General features: G+C 32.0%; 1 protein-coding gene and 1 long non-coding RNA gene across 4 annotated transcripts; both read right to left on the minus strand.

Moving 5' to 3' along the window:
• Nucleotides 1-5978: 5978 nt before the first annotated feature.
• On the minus strand, nucleotides 5979-10068 carry LOC120254305 (UPF0481 protein At3g47200-like). Of its 3 annotated transcripts, XM_039262429.1 has the most exons (4): nucleotides 9760-10068; nucleotides 9286-9584; nucleotides 7181-7817; nucleotides 5979-6795 (listed from the first exon to the last, which is right to left on the minus strand). In XM_039262429.1, exons 2-4 carry the CDS (start codon nucleotides 9577-9579, stop codon nucleotides 6146-6148), a joined length of 1581 nt encoding a protein of 526 aa, XP_039118363.1. In that variant the 5' UTR covers nucleotides 9580-9584; nucleotides 9760-10068; the 3' UTR covers nucleotides 5979-6145. The 3 variants fall into 3 exon arrangements, with proteins under 3 accessions (XP_039118363.1, XP_039118362.1, XP_039118360.1); XM_039262428.1 differs by having other exon boundaries at nucleotides 5979-6759; nucleotides 9286-10068; XM_039262426.1 differs by having other exon boundaries at nucleotides 9286-10068.
• A 2790-nt stretch (nucleotides 10069-12858) lies between these two features.
• Nucleotides 12859-14043, minus strand: LOC120254306. Its single transcript, XR_005534594.1, has 2 exons — nucleotides 13655-14043; nucleotides 12859-13534 (listed from the first exon to the last, which is right to left on the minus strand). It is a non-coding gene; the product is annotated as an uncharacterized LOC120254306 (long non-coding RNA).
• Nucleotides 14044-20337: the final 6294 nt, after the last annotated feature.

Raw genomic sequence — 20337 nt, forward strand, 5'->3', positions numbered from 1 at the left:
TTTATGCTATAAAATTAAGGTATAGGATATGGAACAAGGCATTGGACAAAAAGGTGATTTTGTCCATGAATGGTAAATAAACAAATTTAAAAATGAGGAAATGTTCGCGATGAAAGTCCAGGTGCTTTCTTGTATCTTCAGGCAATAAAAAATGGTGACCTGATATGATTAAATGCATGCATATCTTAGCAAGTATCTAATAACATTTTGTTTAATGTGGTCTTCCAATTGTTATTTTCTAAAGAAGGTAATTGATTTTTTTTTTTTTTTAACAAGAGGAACAGACAGCCCGAAGGCCCTGCTAAACCATCATGGGTGTGCACAAGTCTCTGTGGAGCAAGTGGGGGTGGGGCCCGTGGACACATGGGCGCAGGGACCACTCGCACACAACCACCGCTCACATCTCCCAGAAATGTGCCCTCAGCCGAGAATCAAACTCTCACCACTCGGTGAAGAGCTTTATCGGCGACCCGTATACCTATAGACCATTTAGTCATTTGCAAAAAGTAATTGATTTAGTTGAATGATTCGTATACTTGTTATTTAATTTAGTCTTTCTTGTACCGTCTTTTTTTCAATTACAGGCAATCCTTCAGCATAATTTTTCTCAACCTGACCTTTTTAATTTCTGACTCATCCCCCTGCCTTTAGTGCATGAATGAATATTTTGTCTTTTGACTTTGAATCTATTGCTTTGTGGTTGTTGTGATGCTGATGCTTCTTATTACCTCTTATTTGGTTGCTTTAGGCATCTTCCTACGGTTCTATGTTCCATTTCCCATGCTTTTCTTTCTCTGCTATGGTTTGTTTTATATCTTTGTAGCCAGAATTGTATAAGAGAATCTGGCTTTTTATATTCCTTAATATTGTTCTCTTTCTAGTTTGCACCTGAAAGGAATAGGCATTGACGTGCTTCTAAAGTGTTCCTTGTAAACTAGAGCAAGCTACGTACTTAGAGTAACTGTTGTTCAATCTAAACTAATTTCTATGTACTCTTTGTTGTAATGATTTGTATACTTATCTAGTGAGCCAAACTGCTTCTTCACCTGAAATTTATTATTCCTAGGTGTGCATTGCTTGTGAGTTCATTAATTTATATTTGAGTTTAAAATTGGAGAAGTTAGAGATTATATATATATATATATGTATGCACCTTAAGATTTCATTTTGCATTGTTGATGAAACCATAATTAGATATTTTAATTAATAAAAAAAGAATTAAAAGAATTAAAACAAGCATGCTCACTTGTCATCATGAACAGGCATCCCCCATTCCTCATCATTATTATTGGTTATTTGTTTTAACAATTGACCAGAAAAAAAAGCACATATATGAACAATGCATGCAAATAAATGATCAGTGGTCAAAAGTAGTATTCTAATCTTCAAAATTTTCACATTTGAACAAATCTTAAAAGTAGTAATCTGCTTTCAAGAAAACCATTAATCCCGAAAATAATGATCAACTTCCTCCTTTATCACTGTCGTAGATTCTACACTTTCTTTAGAACTTTGTACATGTGAAAGAAATCAAATGATTTGAAAGATGAAATATAGACATGCAAAAAAAAATTTAAGTGAATCAGATTTGAAGGGACCATAGTTAAGGCGCGCCCGAGGCAAGATGGTGTTATGAAGGCACGCACCTCTGCGCCGGGGCGTCCGGCGCCAAGCGAGGGCCTAGGTGTGCTTTCATAGCGTCGGCCAATTTTGTTACGTTTTCTTATTTTTACTTTGACATTTAATCTTGTCCACACATCTTGGTGACTGAAAATAAGAAGAGCCTACATAAACCAAAACATGAAATTAAAATTTACTTAAAATTAGGGTAATCATAGCGAAACAGATCACAAAGCTCAACACTTCAGTTCCTGACCACCAGAGGGGAAGATAAGGCACCACCTGCTGATTTGAGAACCCACTTAATTCTAAGAGATGGCGATGACGTGGAAGAAAATTTTGTAGATGATTATTTAAATGAAGAGATTGATAAATTTGAAGAGAAAACTGATGATGTTGGTGGCAATGATAATGATGACGGACTTGATACTTTTGATGATAATCACTAGATTTTATTCTACAACCTGGGACTTGGGACTCTATGCATGCATTATATCATGTTATTACATTTTGTATTTAACATTTAAAATTTATTTTGCATGTTATTATGTATGTTTTTATGTCTTCTATGATATTAATCTTTATGACATTCCAAAAATTTAAAACTTATAAACATAAAAACTATTTTTTTTTTTATCAGTGCACCACCTAGTGTCACTCGGGCGCGCGCCTGCGCCTAGATGCGCCTCAAAGCCTTTGACAACTATGAGTAGGATGATACATAAACATCAGAAAGTAAGTAATTACTAAAACACAAGAAAACTGAATTATGCAATCTAGTTTCACCAGCTTTTAATGGTCCAAGACAACTTATTTACTTCAAAGTTTAGCTCCTTCTGTCCAGACAAAAGAACAAGGAAAAAGGTCTCCAATACAATCTCACAGATATGAATTTACCACCTCTAATTCATATGTGACCCAAAGTGGCTATCAACCACAAGATGAGCTTAGAAAGTAGCGCCCTATGAAACTAAAGTTCTTTCAATGGCCTAGATCATCTCAAGTGAGTCAAATACAGAAGATGCCTACAATGGACTGGTTCGGGGGAAAAAATGAACAATAATAAAATGGCAAAGTTTCAAATTTTAAAATAGCAAGCTAAAATATGAATGATATGATTGCATCACAATGCCATATTAATTCTGGATTCTGGAAAAGTCCATGGCTAAGAGCGAAAGACAATTACTCAAGACAACTCATCAGTTTCTAGATTAAAATTTGATCCATTAGGTACAAATATAATGTATATATATATATATATATATATTTATAAAGATCAGCTAAACTGATCAACACAAACAGCTAAACTGATCACCATATTGTGTATGAAACATAACAGAAAAATAAAGATAAGAATTTGAAGCCAAACAGCTAATAGTATTCATGTGCATGACAAATAAAATACAGAGTTATTAAAAAAAAAAATCAACTTACAGTTCTGTGCAATCAGGGCATTGATCAACACCAAATCTGAAAAATAGCACCTGTAAATAATTTTACTGTAAATGAATAACTTTGACAAAAGAGATGATAAACTAAACCAAATTTAATCAGAATTGAAGTATTCAAGTTTGCTTTAAAACAATTAGACAGAAATAACTTACAAGCCTGAAAAAAAAATACACGTTTAATCATCCATGCCACCTATAGGGAAGAGAAAGACAACAATTCACATACACTGATAAAAATGAATGGCTAGAATATCAAACATTGGGCACAATATTAATCTGGGAAATCAACATGCTAACATACAAAAGTAATAGTTAAATTTCACGAAGAAAAACAGTTCAGATCAAACTAAACAATAATAAGAAAACCTCATGCATTAAAAATCAATAATAAGAAAGATGTGAGGATTAAAACAAAGTGGAAAGCGAACCTATCACCCTTCTAATGATCAGATCCTTCCAAGAACTCGGGTGAGCTCCAGCAACCTAAGAGAAGTTCAAGTTAACAGACAACAATTAAAAGATCAACAAATAGGATAGTAGGTCATTCGCCCTGCCCAGAAAAAACAGAGAAGAAAGATCGGAGAATTTTTGTTGGAGATTAAGTTTATTGAATAAAAGGAAGAGAAGCCAATTTATTTCTGAATCATGGTGTTGTTCATCAAATATAATCCAAGCTAGTCACAGAGATTTCTCATTGTTATGTTTTCATTTGTTCATATAAATGTTTCTGTTATTAAGTAATGTAAAGCAGCTGTTATTAAGTATGTTGTGGCAGCATAGCTTAGTGGTTATTTTTTCTATTATTTGGACAGCTGTGATGTTATAAGGCTATGGTATAAAAGGGCAACGCCTAATGTAACTCATTTATTAATTCAATTCAATGAGAATAACAGTGCTTCTCTTTCTCCAAACACTTCCTCTCATTCTCTTCTTCTTTTCCCTGATCTTCAGTTCTTCTTCTTCTTCACAATCCCTACTGTTCTTCATCATCTTTGCTTAGAAAGATTTAATCAGGCGGAAAATGGCTGTTGATTCAATCTGAAATCTCTGCATCAAGGCGAAGAAGTTAACAGAGAATTGTTTGTGAATTTCTGATCCTCTGACTTCATTCTTACAATTTCAACTCCGATGAGCTCCGGTGGCCCTCGAACAAGCGGTGGGGAATGCAACCCCAGCAAGCCCAGCGCGAGGCCAAAGCGGCGGGTCAAGGTGGAGGCCACCCAATCCTTGCTTTCCGGCTGCTTCAATGGGGGTTGGGGATAAGGGTTAAGGCGATGAAGACAAGATGGAGTTGGGGATTAGGGTTTGTTGGGATGAAGAAGAAGGGAACGGAGGTGTTTGTGAGCATGAGAGATGGGCCTTTGGAATTGGGCGAAGGGAAATGATAACTTTCATCATAGGTGCTCAAAGAAGGAACTGTTGGTTTTTTCTCTCCTTAATTTTAATTAAAGCAAATAAATCATTTCCATTAATGTAAAACTTATTATATCCAGAACTAAAATACGATAATGTGAGAAAATTAATATTATAATTATAAATTTTTTTAATGTAGAAATATATATAACGACTCCTATATTTTTCATACAAAATAGGAAATGATTTGTTTGCTTTAATTAAATCATTTCCTATTTTAAGAGACAATCTCTCAATCACCCTTCTTTTTTTCATATTAGGGTTATACCATCTATTTATACCCAAAACCTTCATTTATGAAAAAACCCTTCACTCCTAATCAAATTAGGAATCTCTTCTTTACTTGATTAATTAAACTATTTTAATTAACCAAATCGATTAGATTGGATCAACACTCAATAAAACCCAATCCGAATAAATTATTCGCTCCACCTAATTTAGGTTTTTCACCAAAACCCTAAATAGGTGGTCCAATAAGTAATAAATACTGAACCTTGATCCCGGCATTCTTAGTGTATGATCCTGTAGGTCCATTTAACATTGGCAATGAGCTTAAACAATTTTAACACTCATAAATCATAATTATTCTCTAGCAAGATAATACGATTACCCAATATTAAATGAAAGTCAATTTTGAGAATTAACGGAACCTATCGCAACCTCATACAATCCTTTGCATCTGAATATCTTAATTAGCATAAGACATGGAGCGAGTTACCCTTATTTTAATACTAGTCTTAATTTATTTTCATTCCCATAAAAATAATCTACTAGGGACATTTAGAATATTGTTCTAGTTTTATGCTTCAAGGTTTTACTATCCAAATCACGCATTTGATAACTTGAGCAAAACCAATATTCAAAGATATTTTATCTTATTAACTACGCACAGAAATAATAATAGATAAAACGATGCCTCATAATAATTATCCAAATAATAAGAGTTCATACAATGTATTGGGGCTAGGGCTTACACTAACAATATGCACCTTTACAAACGTACATGCATCCCGAAGGAGTATCCATGGATATATAATTCATCATGTAAGAGCTTCACTTGGTTGTAATGATCCTTTAAAATACTCCAAATTCCATAAATAAGAATTACTATACCAAGAAAGGCTTATAACTAAGTTACTTCGATGTTTTGCTTTTATGATTTCAGTTTGCAAAAACCATCTCAAACACTAATTAATTAATCTTATATTAGAATGTTGAAGCAACGCATACTTTATGAAAGCAACTATATCTTTCCTACTCCTGCCATGCGGGTGAAAATGCATAATTTTAGTGACATTATAGATTATCAGTCAAAAAATAATCAGAAAATTATTCAAAACATCTGTTTTAAAAATGGTTAAAAGTATAGAATGAACACTTCAGTAATAATTCTAATTTCTAAACCATTGATGTATACACATTTGAACTATTATAGGTTACATTAATACGTGAATACAAAAATATTGGATAAAAATTCATTAATAAATCCAAGGCAGTACTGAAGCGAAAAACATTTGACTTATTACATTATTACTGCTTTGAACACTCTTAAATTGCACACACATGAGCTCAAATTAAATCATCACACACAAATCTTAACAAGCATAAGAGAATAGTTGGCTGGTACAGTTTGCACAATAACAAATAGCAATTAATGCAGCTCAGACTTTGTCCTTAGGATGTTGATAGCTGAGAAATGAGAAATAAGTCTGGAGACAGGTGAGCACCAGGAGAATCACACCACCAATGACGCCCATAGCAGACCAAGGGTTGTCGAAATAGAGATTCATGAGGATTTCCAACCATCTTTTCACTCTCCTTTTCAGTGATGTACTCACTTTGTTTAACCGAAAAAACAATCTAGTCACGTTCCTTTTACTGTATTCATTCACATTTCTCCGAATCACAGCAATTTCACTCGTCGAAATATGTGAGAATCTTTCAGTGAGGCTCTTCAGAAGTTGGGCAACAGCTTGTTCACTTTCCTTGTCCACAAATATGATTTTCTTGGATTTGAGAAAATGCACGTCCCTGTCCGAATCAATTAAATCCCTCATGAAGAAAATATATGACACGACTTCTTGGTCAAAGCCCTGAGCTTGCTTTTCGGATAACTTGGCGACTTGCTTAGGAAATTCTTCATCCAAAATTTGTTTACCGAGATGTGGGATTGTCTGGAATGCTTGTTGGAATGCTTGCGCAAAGGCTTGGTCAAAAACGTCCTTGTTTATTTTTTCTTGGAGTTGATTGATTTGACTGTGGACTTCCTTGTACACTTTATCGTAGAATAAATCGTAAAATTCCTCGCAGACTGTTGATAATAAATTTAAATAATTTTTAAAATCAAAATTAAAGAGTTTTAAAAATATTTGTACTTTTGACAATATCTTATTTATCATTTATTAGCAAAAAACAATTTAGAGCTCCCACTTACAATAAGACTCTTTTAACATCCTTCAGTCCTAACCTTATAATTATTACATTTAATTTAATTATAATTTCATCTAATTGTCAACCAATTCATATTCTATAACTTTTAAAATTCTTGATATTTTATAACTCCAAAAATATTTTGTCACTCATGAGCTTTAATTGGACTTTTCAAATTTCCATTCAAATTCAATGATTCGGTAGAATATAATAAATCGAGTTTATACTATCTAACCTTCAAATTAAAATGAACAAGTAAAAAGTACCTCCTATGTCGATTTCTAGCTGAGTGGGCATTCGCCCAATTAACATATAGGGCATTATTTCCTTTTGAATTTCGGGGAAGCCGCTCTGTAATTGCCTTTGGATTAGATCGGGGATGTTCAGTTTGCTTTGGACTTGACTTAGGATTTCATCGGGGATGTTCAGTTTGCTTTGGAATTGCTTGTCACGTTGCCTTGTGACTTGCTCAAAGAGTTGGGAGAGTTTCTCAAATTTATGAGGAAATGTATCGGCTAGTTCTTGGAGTTGCCTTAGCAGATCCCCTTGCGGCATTAAGTGGAGTAGCTCGAAGAGCATGAGGCTGAGGAAGGTGGGCTCTGTGGCTTCATCGATGTTGAGGGATGGGAGCATGAGAATGCCTTTGTCTTTGTCAAAGCTTATGTCTCTTATCCTGTTGGTTGGCGATTTCTCAAATCTCACTCCGGACTCGTGCAGCTTCACTGCGGAGAACATTATTTGACTGCTTTCTGGTGAAGATGATGCTGTGTTATTACCAATAAGTGGTCCGATCATGCCTTTTCTACATAAGTCAAGAATGTGTAAACCTAGGGTAGGGGTGGCGTCATGCATGTCCTTCATTCCTAATAACTTGAACACTAGATTATTGATCTCTTTGTCTGCCTGCATAATTAGTTAAATATATAATAATTATTATCAGATTTGATAAATCTAATATAGTGTTTTCCACCGTATATGACGCAATTGTGCAAAACAAACAATTATAATCTTTGGATGTTAATTATAATATAATACAAGCAAACATTCAATTTTTTTATATATATATATATATATATTAAGCATTTAATATTGAAACAATTACTTTCATATAAAGTGTATGTGTCTAAACTGTAATAAAAGGAAGGTTATATTGTGTAAACATTTTTATAAGAATATTCATGTAAAACATAGTTCAAGAGGTCACCTAGGGGTGCATATATATATATATATATATATATATATATGCGATGAAATCTTTTGCGTGGACATGTAAAGACATATAATGAGATTTATTTAATATAGTGGTTTATTTTTTTTAAATTAATTAATTATATATGGTAATTAAGTTTTTAAGGTTAAATACACTAAAATAAACATGTAATACATGGATGTGGCACGTACATGATATATATGTATATATATATATATATGGATCTCCATTGAAAAGGCTAGAAATCTTCCATTGAGAAATTGGAAAAAAAAAAGTAGATTTCCCGAGGTGGGTGGTGCAAAGAAAATCAACCATTACAGATGTTTGATGAGATAGAATTTAAAAATTTGAATATTTAAATGAAGGGACATAAAATTTTAAGTTGTATTGATTTCAATTAAACCCACTTAATAAAATAAATAAAATAAAATGATTTAAAATAAGGTGATAATCTATTAATTTCTTATAATAAATTATTCTTTATATGTTATATTTTAAATATAACATGAGATAGTTTAATTTAATAATATTATTTTAAAAAAGTATGTTTCTACATCACCACGATATAATAGGATAGTTGGTATTTCATTTTTTTTTTCAAATAAAAAATTGAAAATTTAATCACATAATTTGTTCACATTTATTAAAAAAAATTATATCTATAAATTCTAAAGGCACTTCTAAAATAATTTAATTTAAAAACATAGTTAAAAAAATAATGAGCAGTCATGATATAACATAAAGAAGTTTTTGTTTAACTTTTTTTTAAAATTTAAATTGAAAAAACTTGTTATAAATTGCTAAATTTTAAAAATATTTTATTATTATTATTTTTTCTTTTTTTTTTGATAAAATGAGCAAATGAGAGGAGTGCCTGTGTTCTCACCTTGTGTTTGTAAGAGATAAGGAACATGAACACTTTGCACATGATCCAATTCTAATATAGGTCAAGATGTTGGCTATTTTAAACAATTCCACATGAGAAATTTAACAAATAATTTCTACTTTAATAATAATAATAATAATTAATATATTATATTAATTATTATTATTATTTTTTTTATTATTATCACCCTTATCTAACATGAGTTGAAGCATGAGTGTCATCTTTTAAATTTATGCATGCATGCAAGTACATATGTACCTATGTATTTAACTTACCAGCGGTGGTTTTTCGGTGCTCTCAGCCTCTATTTGTAATAACACCTTGATAACCAAAAGAGGCAATTGGTTGTCCAGCAAAAGCACGTCCCACACCCTAGGAGGAAGTCTGCCCTGACCTCCATGGGCACCAAAGTGAGGATTATAGATGAAAGATGTACTAGGATCGTTTCGTAGAAGCTCTAACATGAAACATCCATCCCAAATCATAAGTTTCACAAATTCTATATCGTTTCTCCACTTGTCTTCTAAAAGTGCATAATTTGCTTGTAATTCGTCCATGGCTTTTCTCATCTCTCCTATAAGATGTTCAAGGGACTGATTAGTCCTTGAAATAAATTTTAGGACTGCCATTTGTTTCCAATATTCGGCAAACTTCAAGTTTTGTTCACCATGGTGGAAAGGGCCAAAAGAAACAGATCTAGGTGTTATTGACGTGGCATATGCGGGCAATTGAAAAATTGACATTGTTACCGTTTGCTCTTGATAATACTTAAGGTTTAATTTCTTCGTTTCCTCTTCAATGAATGCCTTCCATGGCTCTTCCTTGTTCTCCTCTGTCATCGTTCTCTCTCCTTCCTCAGCATATGATGTCGTCATGCTCTCTCCAATGTTTTTCTCACATCGATTGAGTTCAGGCTGTATGATGATCTCATGGGAATCTCTTGTGGAGGTTGTCATGTTGGTTCAAGGATGATTAAATTATGAGTGTGCATGCACAGTGGCTGGCTGGTATTTATAAGGATAGAAAATAAACAAGGAATACATGGCTTTATCAACACCTCAAGGAAGAGATCTTCTTGTTAACATTTTACTCGTTCTTGTTATATTTATAAATACTTCAAGGAAGAGATCTTGATGATAAGCATCTTACATGTCCTTGTTACTTAACATCTTCTTCCAAGAAAGGAACATTCTTAAGTAGCATCTTTTCAGTTAACGTCTACCAAGGAAAGAACATTTTTATGTAGCAACAAGGAAGAAATCTTGATTAGCATATTGCATGTCCTTGTTACTTAACATCTTCTTCCAAGAAAGGGACATTCTTAAGTAGCATCTTTTTAGTTAACATCTTCCAAGGAAAAAACATTTTTATGTAGCATCTTGTCTAATTAACATCTTCAATTTTCAAGAAAAAAACATTCTAAATTAGCATCTTTCTCATTACATTAATGGGAATTTGCTTTTATTAACCATGTGATTTGCTTTGGAATAATATTTTGTCAGAGTGCCATTCATGAGCTATTGGTAGTCATTGGCTTCTTGATCTTTTTAGTGGGGTTATCAATAAGCTGAACCAAAAGCTCATTCATCAATGACAATTAAAATCCTTGGTTTTCAATGACTTATTGATCTTTTTAGCAGAGTTATTTATGAGTCAACATTAAAAATCATTTATTAGTGACAATAAAGTAATAAAATAATGCATTCCTCAACTGATTTCTAAATAAAATTAATAATGGTCAATTGATAATTAGGAGAACTTTGTACTATTTATTTGAATTAAAGAAATACATGTTTTTGTTTTCTGGAGTTAAAAATTAGTCTTCAAAGTCTCACTAGTTAGTACATACAATGAGTTAGTATTCCACATTATGCTATCTCTTGTTTCACTAAATTTTAGATAATTTAGTTGATTTTTTTTATTTGAATTTGATGTTATTTTTTTTTATTATTATAGTATGGTGTCTATTAGTGCTCACTCATTGATTTTTCATTATATATTTTAATTTTTCCCAAGATAAGAAGTCAAAAAGTTCATTATATATATAAAAAAAAGTTCATTATGAAGCGATCAAAATAGGAATATGGAATGCATTCCAAGGTACATGTTAAGATAGAGGCAGTTTCTTACAAGGCCGGAAGTTAAAAGCACATGAAACTGTGATTTTTTACTTATAAGAGAAATTTTTTTAAGAGAAAAATTAAGTCAATCAAATAAAAGAGAAATGCAAAAATTGAAAATTAAAAAATTAGTCCATGTGCAAGCACATACATGTATGCACAAGAATGCTGTAGGTTCTTAGTGCTTTTTCAATCCCAAAAAATAAATTCCAACTTAATTATATTGATCAATATGTTATATGAGATATAAATTTCAAATCAACAAGACAGAACATATATTGCATGAACTTTGTATACAAAAATTAAGTGTCATGAAGCAAAGAAGACAAACTATTATATATCTTTCTTGAGCACTGGCATGTTCCGAGACCCCAATGATTGCCACATTTACAGAAAAAATAGAGACAAACAATGAAAGTTATAGTGGTGGTGGTGCTAGCTATCTATCTATTTCTATGATATGAGACTTTGAGGCTCTTACTGCTTAGAAAGGAGTTATATATAATTGAAGAATAAAAACTTGAGACAAATGAAAGCTTGTGAAAATTAGTCAATTAACTCAGCCTTGATGCTTTCATTAACACACCCATATATACACAAGTTTGAGACGAATGAAAAACTTGTGAGATTTTTTTTAATAGTTTCCACTTATATAAGCTCTTAAGAAATTTCTCAAAAATTTGCGGCATTGAACCAGGACCAGTTTGAAATGCTGCAAACTTTGATGCACTCTATTCTACAAAGTATCCTTATGCCATAAAATTAAGGTATAGGATATGGAACAAGGCATTGAACAAAAAGGTGATTTTGTCCATGAATGGTAAATAAACAAATTTAAAAATAAGGAAATGTTCATGATGAAATTAAGTCCAGGAGCTTTCTTGTATCTTCAGGCAATAAAAAATGGTGACCTGACATGATTAAATGCATGCATATCTAAGCAAGTATCTTATAACATTTTGTTTAATGTGGTCTTCCAATTGTTATTTTCTAAAAGGTAATTGATTTAGTTGAATGATTCGTATACTTGTTATTTATTTTCATCTTTTTTGCACCGTCTTTTTCACAATTACAGGCAATCCTTCAGCATAATTTTTATCAACCCGACCTTTTTTAATTTCTGACTCACCCCCCTTGCCTTCAGAGCATAAATGAATATTTTGTTTTTGACTTTGAATCTATTGCTTTGTGGTGGTTGTGATGCTGATGCTTCTTATTACCTCTAATTTGGTGGCTATAGGCATCTTCCTATGGTTCTATGTTCCATTTCCCATGCTTTTCTTTTGTTTTATATCTTTGTAGCCAGAATTGTATAAGAAAATCTGGCTTTTTTATATTCCTTAATATTGTTCTCTTTCTAGTTTGCACCTGAAAGGAATAGGCATTGACGTGCTTCTAAAGTGATCCTTGTAAACTAGAGCAAGCTACGTCCGTACAGTAACTGTTGTTCAATCTTAACTAATTTCTATGTACTTTTTGTTGCAATGATTTGTATATTTATCTAGTCAGCCAAACTGCTTCTTTACGTGAAATTTATTATTCCTAGGTGTGCATTGCTTGTGAGTTCATTAATTTATATTTGATTTTAAGATTGGAGAAGTTGGAGATTATATATATATGTATGTACCTTAAGAATTCATTTTGCATTGTCAATAAAACTATAATTAGATATTTTAATTAATAAAAAAGAATTAAAAGAATTAAAACAAGCATGCTCACTTGTCTTCATGAACAGGCATCCCCCATTCCTCATCATTATTATTGGATATTTGTTTTAACAATTGATCAGAAAAGAAAAGCACATATATGAACACTGCGTGCAAATTAATGATCAGTGATCAAAAGTAGTAATCTAATCTTCAAAATTTTCACATTTGAACAAATCTTAAAGTAGTAATCTGCTTTCAAGAAAACCATTAACCCTGAAAATAATGATAAACTTCCTCCTTTATCACTGTCGTAGATTATACACATTCTTTAGAACTCTTGTACATGTGAAACAAATCAAATGATTTGCAAGATCAAATATAGACATGCAAAAAATTCTAGTGAATCAGATTTGGTAGGATCATAGTTAAGAAAGGCACTCCGGAGGCAAAGGCATGCACCTTTATGCATGTTAGGATCATAGTTGTCTATATTCTAGTGAAATATAGACAACTCATCAGTTTCTTGATTAAAATTTGATCCATTAGGTATAATATATATATATATATATATAGTAAACTGATCACCATATTGTGTATGAAACATAACAGAAAATAAAGATAAGAATTTGAAGCCAAACAGATAATAGTATTCATGTGCATGACAAATAAAATACAGAGTTATTAAAAAAATAAAAATCAACTTACAGTTCTGTGCAATCAGGGCATTGATCAACACCAAATCTGAAAAATAGCACCTGTAAATAATTTTACTGTAAATGAATAACTTTGACAAAAGAGATGATAAACTAAACCAAATTTAATCAGAATTGAAGTATTCAAGTTTGCTTTAAAACAATTAGACCGAAATAACTTACAAGCTTGAAAAAAAATACACGTTTAATCATCCATGCCACCTATAGGGAAGAGAAAGACAACAATTCCCATACACTGATAAAAATGAATGGCTAGAATATCAAACATTGGGCACAAAATTAATCTGGGAAATCAACATGCTAACATACAAAAGTAATAGTTAAATTTCACGAAGAAAAACAGTTCAGATCAAACCAAACAATAATAAGAAAACCTCATGCATTAAAAAGCAATAATAAGAAAGATGTGAGGATTAAAACAAAGTGGAAAGCGAACCTATCACCCTTCTAATGATCAGATCCTTCCAAGAACTCGGGTGAGCTCCAGCAACCTAAGAGAAGTTCAAGTTATCAGACAACAATTAAAAGATCAACAAATAGGATAGTAGGTCATTCGTCCTGCCCAGAAAAAACAGAGAAGAAAGATCGGAGAATTTCAACTCCGATGATCTCCGGTGGCCCTCGAACAAGTGGTGGGGAATGCAACCCAAGCAAGCCCAGCGCGAGGCCGAAGTGGCGGGACAAGATGGACGCCACCCAATCCGTGCTTTCCTGTGGCTTCAATGGGGGTTGGGGATTAGGGTTTGTTGGGATGAAGAAGGGCCTTTGGAATTGGGCGAAGGGAGAGGATAACTTTCATAGGAGCTCAAGAAAGAATTGTTCTCTTCTTAATTTTAATTAAAGAAAATAAATCATTTTCATTAATGTAAAACTTATTGATACATTGTAATAAATAAATAAATAAAATTATATCCAAAACATACCTAATGTAAGAAAATTAATATTATAATTATAATTTTTTAATGTGGAAATATATATTTAATGACTTATATTTATGTTCTACATACAAAATAGGTTTAACAAATATGTTTCCTGAATGATGTGGATATCAAGTTATCATTCTGACAACATCCATGTTTTTTTCTCTTTGCCTCTTCCTTTTAAAAAAAAAAAATTAAATTTCTGTTTATCATTTAAATATTAAATTTAAACACTTGATTCCAAACGGTAAACTGAAAACTCCTGCCCTAAATCCTAAATCGTAAATCGCAAACTTCCGTAAGAGTTGTGGTTTATTGCTTAGGGTTTAGGGCTTAGGTTTTAGGATTTAAGATTTACTGTTTAGAGTTTAAGATTTTATGGTTTAGTGTTTAGTATTTAGGGTTTAAGTTTTCGGAATTTTAGGTATAGGATTCTATAGTATTTGGGTTTAAAATTTTAGTATTTTAAATATGATTTTATAATTTTTTATAATTTTAAGAATTTAGGAATTTTTAAAGTTTGAATGTGAAGTTTATATAGAAAAAATGACGTGGATGATGACGTAGGCATCCACGTCATTTGGAAAACCTACACCGTAAATACGTATCTACAAAACTTTGTTCATGATTTTATTAAAATATTATGTTTACATATTTGGCATAACATTTTGGCACGGTATAAATAAATTATTAAAATTATATATTTAGCACATTATTTAGTATGGTATAAATAAATTGTATTTGGCAGGGTATTAGTAAAATTTTATATTTACATATTCGCCATGAATTTGGCACAATATAAATAAATTATTATATTTATATTTTTGGCATGGCATCTGGCATCATCTTAGTTTTTATTATATTTACATATTTTCATGACATTTGGTATGATATAAATAAATTATTATCTTTGTATTTTTGGTGTGGCATTTTGACATGGTATAAATAAATTATCTTTTTTATTTTTGACATATAATTTGGCACGGTATAAATAACTTATTATATTACATATTGGCATGGTATTAATAAATTATTACCTTTGCATTTTTGGCACAGTATCATTAAATTATTATATTTTCACATTTTGCACGACATTTAGTACAATATCATTAAATTATTATATTTTCATATTTAACAAGACAATTAGGGTGCGTCGTCCTGTTTATAAGGCCATTTGGAACTCTCTGTGTCCGCTGAAAGTCAACATCTTTAATTGGCTCACTTGGAAGAACAAAATCCTCTCTTTGGAAAATTTGGCCAAGAGAAGATGTAACAAGCTTCCCACCACTACTTGTGTGCTTTGCCACTCTTCTTGTGAATCTGTAGATCATCTGTTTCTTCATTGTCAGTTTCCGAGGTCTATTTGGAATATCTTCCTTCAACTTTTTGATCTACCCGCTACCCCCACATTCTTTGGTGGATTTTTGATAGGTTTGGTGGTTCAGGATTCGTCTTGCTCTTCGATCCCTTGGGGCCCTTCTGGTCAAGGCGATCGTTTGGAACATTTGATTAGCTAGAAATGATTGCATTTTCAATGATTCTCTACTGCCTTCACATCTTGTTATCTTAAAGATTGGACATGTACTGATCTCTTGGTTTTCTGTAGCCCCTGCTGCCCAACAGGTGAAGTTTGAGGAGCATTCTTCATCTCTTCGTCGCAGTTTGGTTTTCCCGGAGCACTGGGTCACTACCATCGGTGGAGGTTCTCTCGATGATGAGGTCTATGCTAAAGACACGGGCTAGTTGCTCGGGAGAAGACTGGTTTGTCGCTGGGGGTCGACCTTCACCATAGTGGGCATGTTTTGTCTTTTGTTGTTACCTCTTTTGTGTCCACGGCTAGTGGGTCTGTTGTATTTGTCCTTGTACGTTCCGCCTGTGTTGGTGGTTGTTTTCCCTTTCTTTGAGTAATGAATGTGGTTTATATACATTTTCAAAAAAAAAAAATTATTGATTAGTTGCAAATCAGCTTTACCCCTTCTATTGGTTGTCAGAGGTATTTTGATTAACTCTAAGCTTTTGCAATTGTTGTACTTTTCATCCAGTCTTTCCTTCCATTTTATTCTGTACTTTTCCTTTTCTTATTTACTTAACTTATTTTTTTATATTTTGAGAAATGTGAGTAAGATCTTGAAAGCTCAACCTCTCATTTGGAGACTAACTGCTAGCTTTTGTTGTTTTCCTATTGATAATTCTTTTAACTATGGTGGCTACTTAGATAATTCTGAGTGTCTGTTTTTCTTTCTTCTTCTTAGTCTGCCATTTTGACCATGCTATTGCTTTATGTATTTTTTCGGTAGTAGCATTGTTTTAGTACTGTTACTGTCATGATGTTTGATATTGGTTTGATCAATCTACAGGTACTATGGGCCATGTGGCTCATGGAAAATCAACTGTTGTTAAAGCTATTTCTGGTGTTTAGGTAAATAAATTTATTTGATGTTTTTTCTTGTTGGTACTCCCAGACATTGGAATGTTTATTATTTTTATTTAATTGAGTCTTGATGAAGTAATTGAGGTTATCTCTGCAAGTTCACTTTGGTTTATATGTATCAATTTCATGCTAGTAATGACTAAATGTTGTATATGCTCGCTAAAATCAATTTCATGCAAGGTATCATTTCATTTAATTTTCTTTCTAAAAAAAATAGAAGCCTAACCACACATCCCTCAGTTGTGTTTTTTATCCTTGTATGTTCACTAAAGTTGTCTATTGTTACAGCAGATATTGTTTATATTCCCTGAAGTCAGGTTTTGGTTCTTAATATTATCAAAATTGCAATGAACTAGGCCTTCCCTAATGTTATCAGTGTCTGAATGATTTGAATGTTTTTCTTCCAAAATTTGTACTTCATGAATGTCAATTTTTTCTATTATCCAACGCTTTTAGAAGAATTATGTCACTGCATTGAATAAGATTCTGTTCAAAGAGAAAAAGTATTAGACAAAATGAATGAGCTTTCTCAATCTGTAGAAACTCAGAGTTCAGAGCAACATAACTTCTTCACTTAAACATTAACCAAAAGAACCAGAACATACAGATACTCCAAAAAGATAAAGAAAATGAAACATAATGCAACTACTATATGCATAGTACAAGCACAACAATCACACCATCACTTGTACAGTCTTACATCCTTAATCTATCTGCCATTACCTGGATACTTGAGTGCATGAGAGAATTCCCGTACGTGCATGCGTTGTAGATCTTAAACATGGTCCCAAGATGCTGACCATCCCTTACATTACACCACATCTTCAAGCCATGCTTCATTCAATAGCTTCAGTCAACTCCAACAAATCCCCCATTGACTGAAGGTCACAAACACCTAATAGGCTTCTCATCAAAACATGTTTCTTTACTATCAATGCCTTGGTAAGTATGTCAGCTTGCTGGTCCTCTGTATTGCAATGCTTCACAACTATTGTCCCCTCACTGATTAGGCTTCGAATGAAGTGAAACTTGATGTCTATGTGGTTTGTCCTACCATGGTGTTGAGAATTCTTCGCAATGGCAACCGCTGATTTGTTATCACACCAAATGATAGTTGGTTTACTTGTATCCAAATCACAGTCTTAAATGATTTTCCTAAGCCATAGGCATTGACAAGCTACTGAAGACATTGATATATATATTCGGCCTCGGTTGTAGAGAGAGCAGTTACTTCCTGTCTCTTTGACATCCATGTGATTACTCCTGTTCCCAAACTAAAAACAAAACCTGTGGTGCTATTTCTATCATTCATGCTGCCCCAATCACTATCAGAGAAACCCACCAACTTGCACTCATTTGTAGATGTATAATTGAGTCCAAAACCCACTATCCCATCGAGATATATGAGAACTCACTTGGTTGCACTAGAGTGGATTTTAGTTGGCTTGTTCATGTACCTAGATAAAACTCCCACAGTGAATGAGATATCTAGCCGAGTGTGTGTTAAGTAGATTAATCCACCAATTAGACTTCTATATCTTCCACCATCAGTGTCTCTAGAACCATCATCACATTGGAATCTCTCATTCGTGCACATTGGTGTTGGAGAAGCTTTGCAATTAAACATATTAAACCTTCTCAATAGATCTAAAGTGTACTTTCTTTGTGTTACTGTGGGCCCCACCATTGTTTTTGGGGTAAATTGTAACATTAATTGGGAAGTTACCTTTAACATGGTTTTAAATTTTGTATTTTAATTTTTCAGTTTTATTTGAAACCCTAGCCTCTTCACCTCCTTCCGTCTAGATCACTATTTGAAATAAATAAATAAATAAAATAAACCCTTTTATATTCTATTTTTTTAGTTTCCAAACCCTGTCCGTATGTCTCCTCATTTCTTCCGATATAGATTCTCATTTGGATTAAGAAAGAAGGAGAAATCTAGTCTCTTTCCTTTTCTCCCTTTTTGGTGTGTGGTGCGAGAGGCAAGGATAGGGATAAGTCTCTTCGTCAAGGGATTTATGTCACTTTCATTGTGAGGTAAGCATTCTCTTCTTAGGATCTAAAAGCTAAGTGGTGAAATTCTTTTTATCTCCTAGATCTTGTCGTGGCATTGCAAAATGTTCTTGTTTAGGGTTATGATATGTGCTTAGTGGTTTGATTATTGCATGATAAAACTGACCATTGCATAGTGGATTTTCTACATTGATTTGAGTGCTTGTTGTTGCCTTCGTTCATGCACAAATTCTTTATGTTTTAAAAATATTGTTATTATTATTATTTTTGGGGAAAAAATCAGATTTTTTTTTCCAAATTTTTTTTATTTGAATGTGGATTTTCAATTAGTGTGCTGTCGTCTACTAATTTAGCACACACACACAATATATATATATATATATATATATATATATATATATATATATATATATATATATATATATATATATATATATATAAATTAAATTGATAGGTTCTAATGGCTTCATGTTTTATGTAGAGTTGTCCGAATCTTTTATATTGATAATATATATGTTTTTTTTATTATAATGAAGCATAATTTTGTAATTTTTTTTATTTTATTAGTTAGTAGAGTGCAGATGCTACTGAAATTTTATGATGATAATGTCATTGATTTTTTTTTATTAGAAACTATTCTTGTACGGTAGATGCTTTTGTGGCCTGAGTGTAAGAAAAAAAAATTGAAAATTTATGTATAGATGACCAGTTGAAGTTTTGTGTGCTTTATTTAGAATATATATTAAATTGATTTGAGGATTTAGATACTGTGTTAATTTGTTTTGATTTCATAGGGATTAGTGGAGAAGTTTTGTGTGTGAATAGTTAACACACACACACATATATATATATTGGATTGTTAGATGTTTAAGTATTATGATAGTTAGTATAGGAATTTGATCCACTGTATATCCCTGGGTATTTTTTTTGCATGATTAGCGTCTTAATACCTTTGGGATATGTTCTCAAATAGGATATTCTGTGGAAGCCTAATTTCGGAGTGCATTTAATTTTTGGCGTTAGACAGGTAAGTAAACCACATATATATATATGTATGCAAATTTTTGATTTTTGAAAATGGTTTACATAGTTATTTAATTAATTTAGATTTTACTGTTTAGAAAACAAAAACCATTATTATACTATTCACAAATTATTTATTGAGTATTAATATTTTTCCTATTGATGATTACTTCCAAATATGTTGATGATATTTAATTTATGATATTTTAGCATCGTACGGATCATATATATTTGTTAACTTGATATGAGTTTTCATTTGCTTGTCATTTGTTTATTTTATTTTATTTTTATCAAATTATTAAAAGAAAAGAAAGAAATGTTGTTGAATGTAGAATAGTTTCAGAATATATATATATATATATATATTATAATCTTATTTATGTAAACAATATTGATTATTTATACTAATTGATATTGTCACATATTGCCTATTTAATTATTATTTTGCTAAATGT

The sequence above is a fragment of the Dioscorea cayenensis genome, unplaced genomic scaffold (genome assembly GCF_009730915.1).
Source record: "Dioscorea cayenensis subsp. rotundata cultivar TDr96_F1 unplaced genomic scaffold, TDr96_F1_v2_PseudoChromosome.rev07_lg8_w22 25.fasta BLBR01000414.1, whole genome shotgun sequence".
Classification (NCBI taxonomy): Eukaryota; Viridiplantae; Streptophyta; class Magnoliopsida; order Dioscoreales; family Dioscoreaceae; genus Dioscorea; species Dioscorea cayenensis.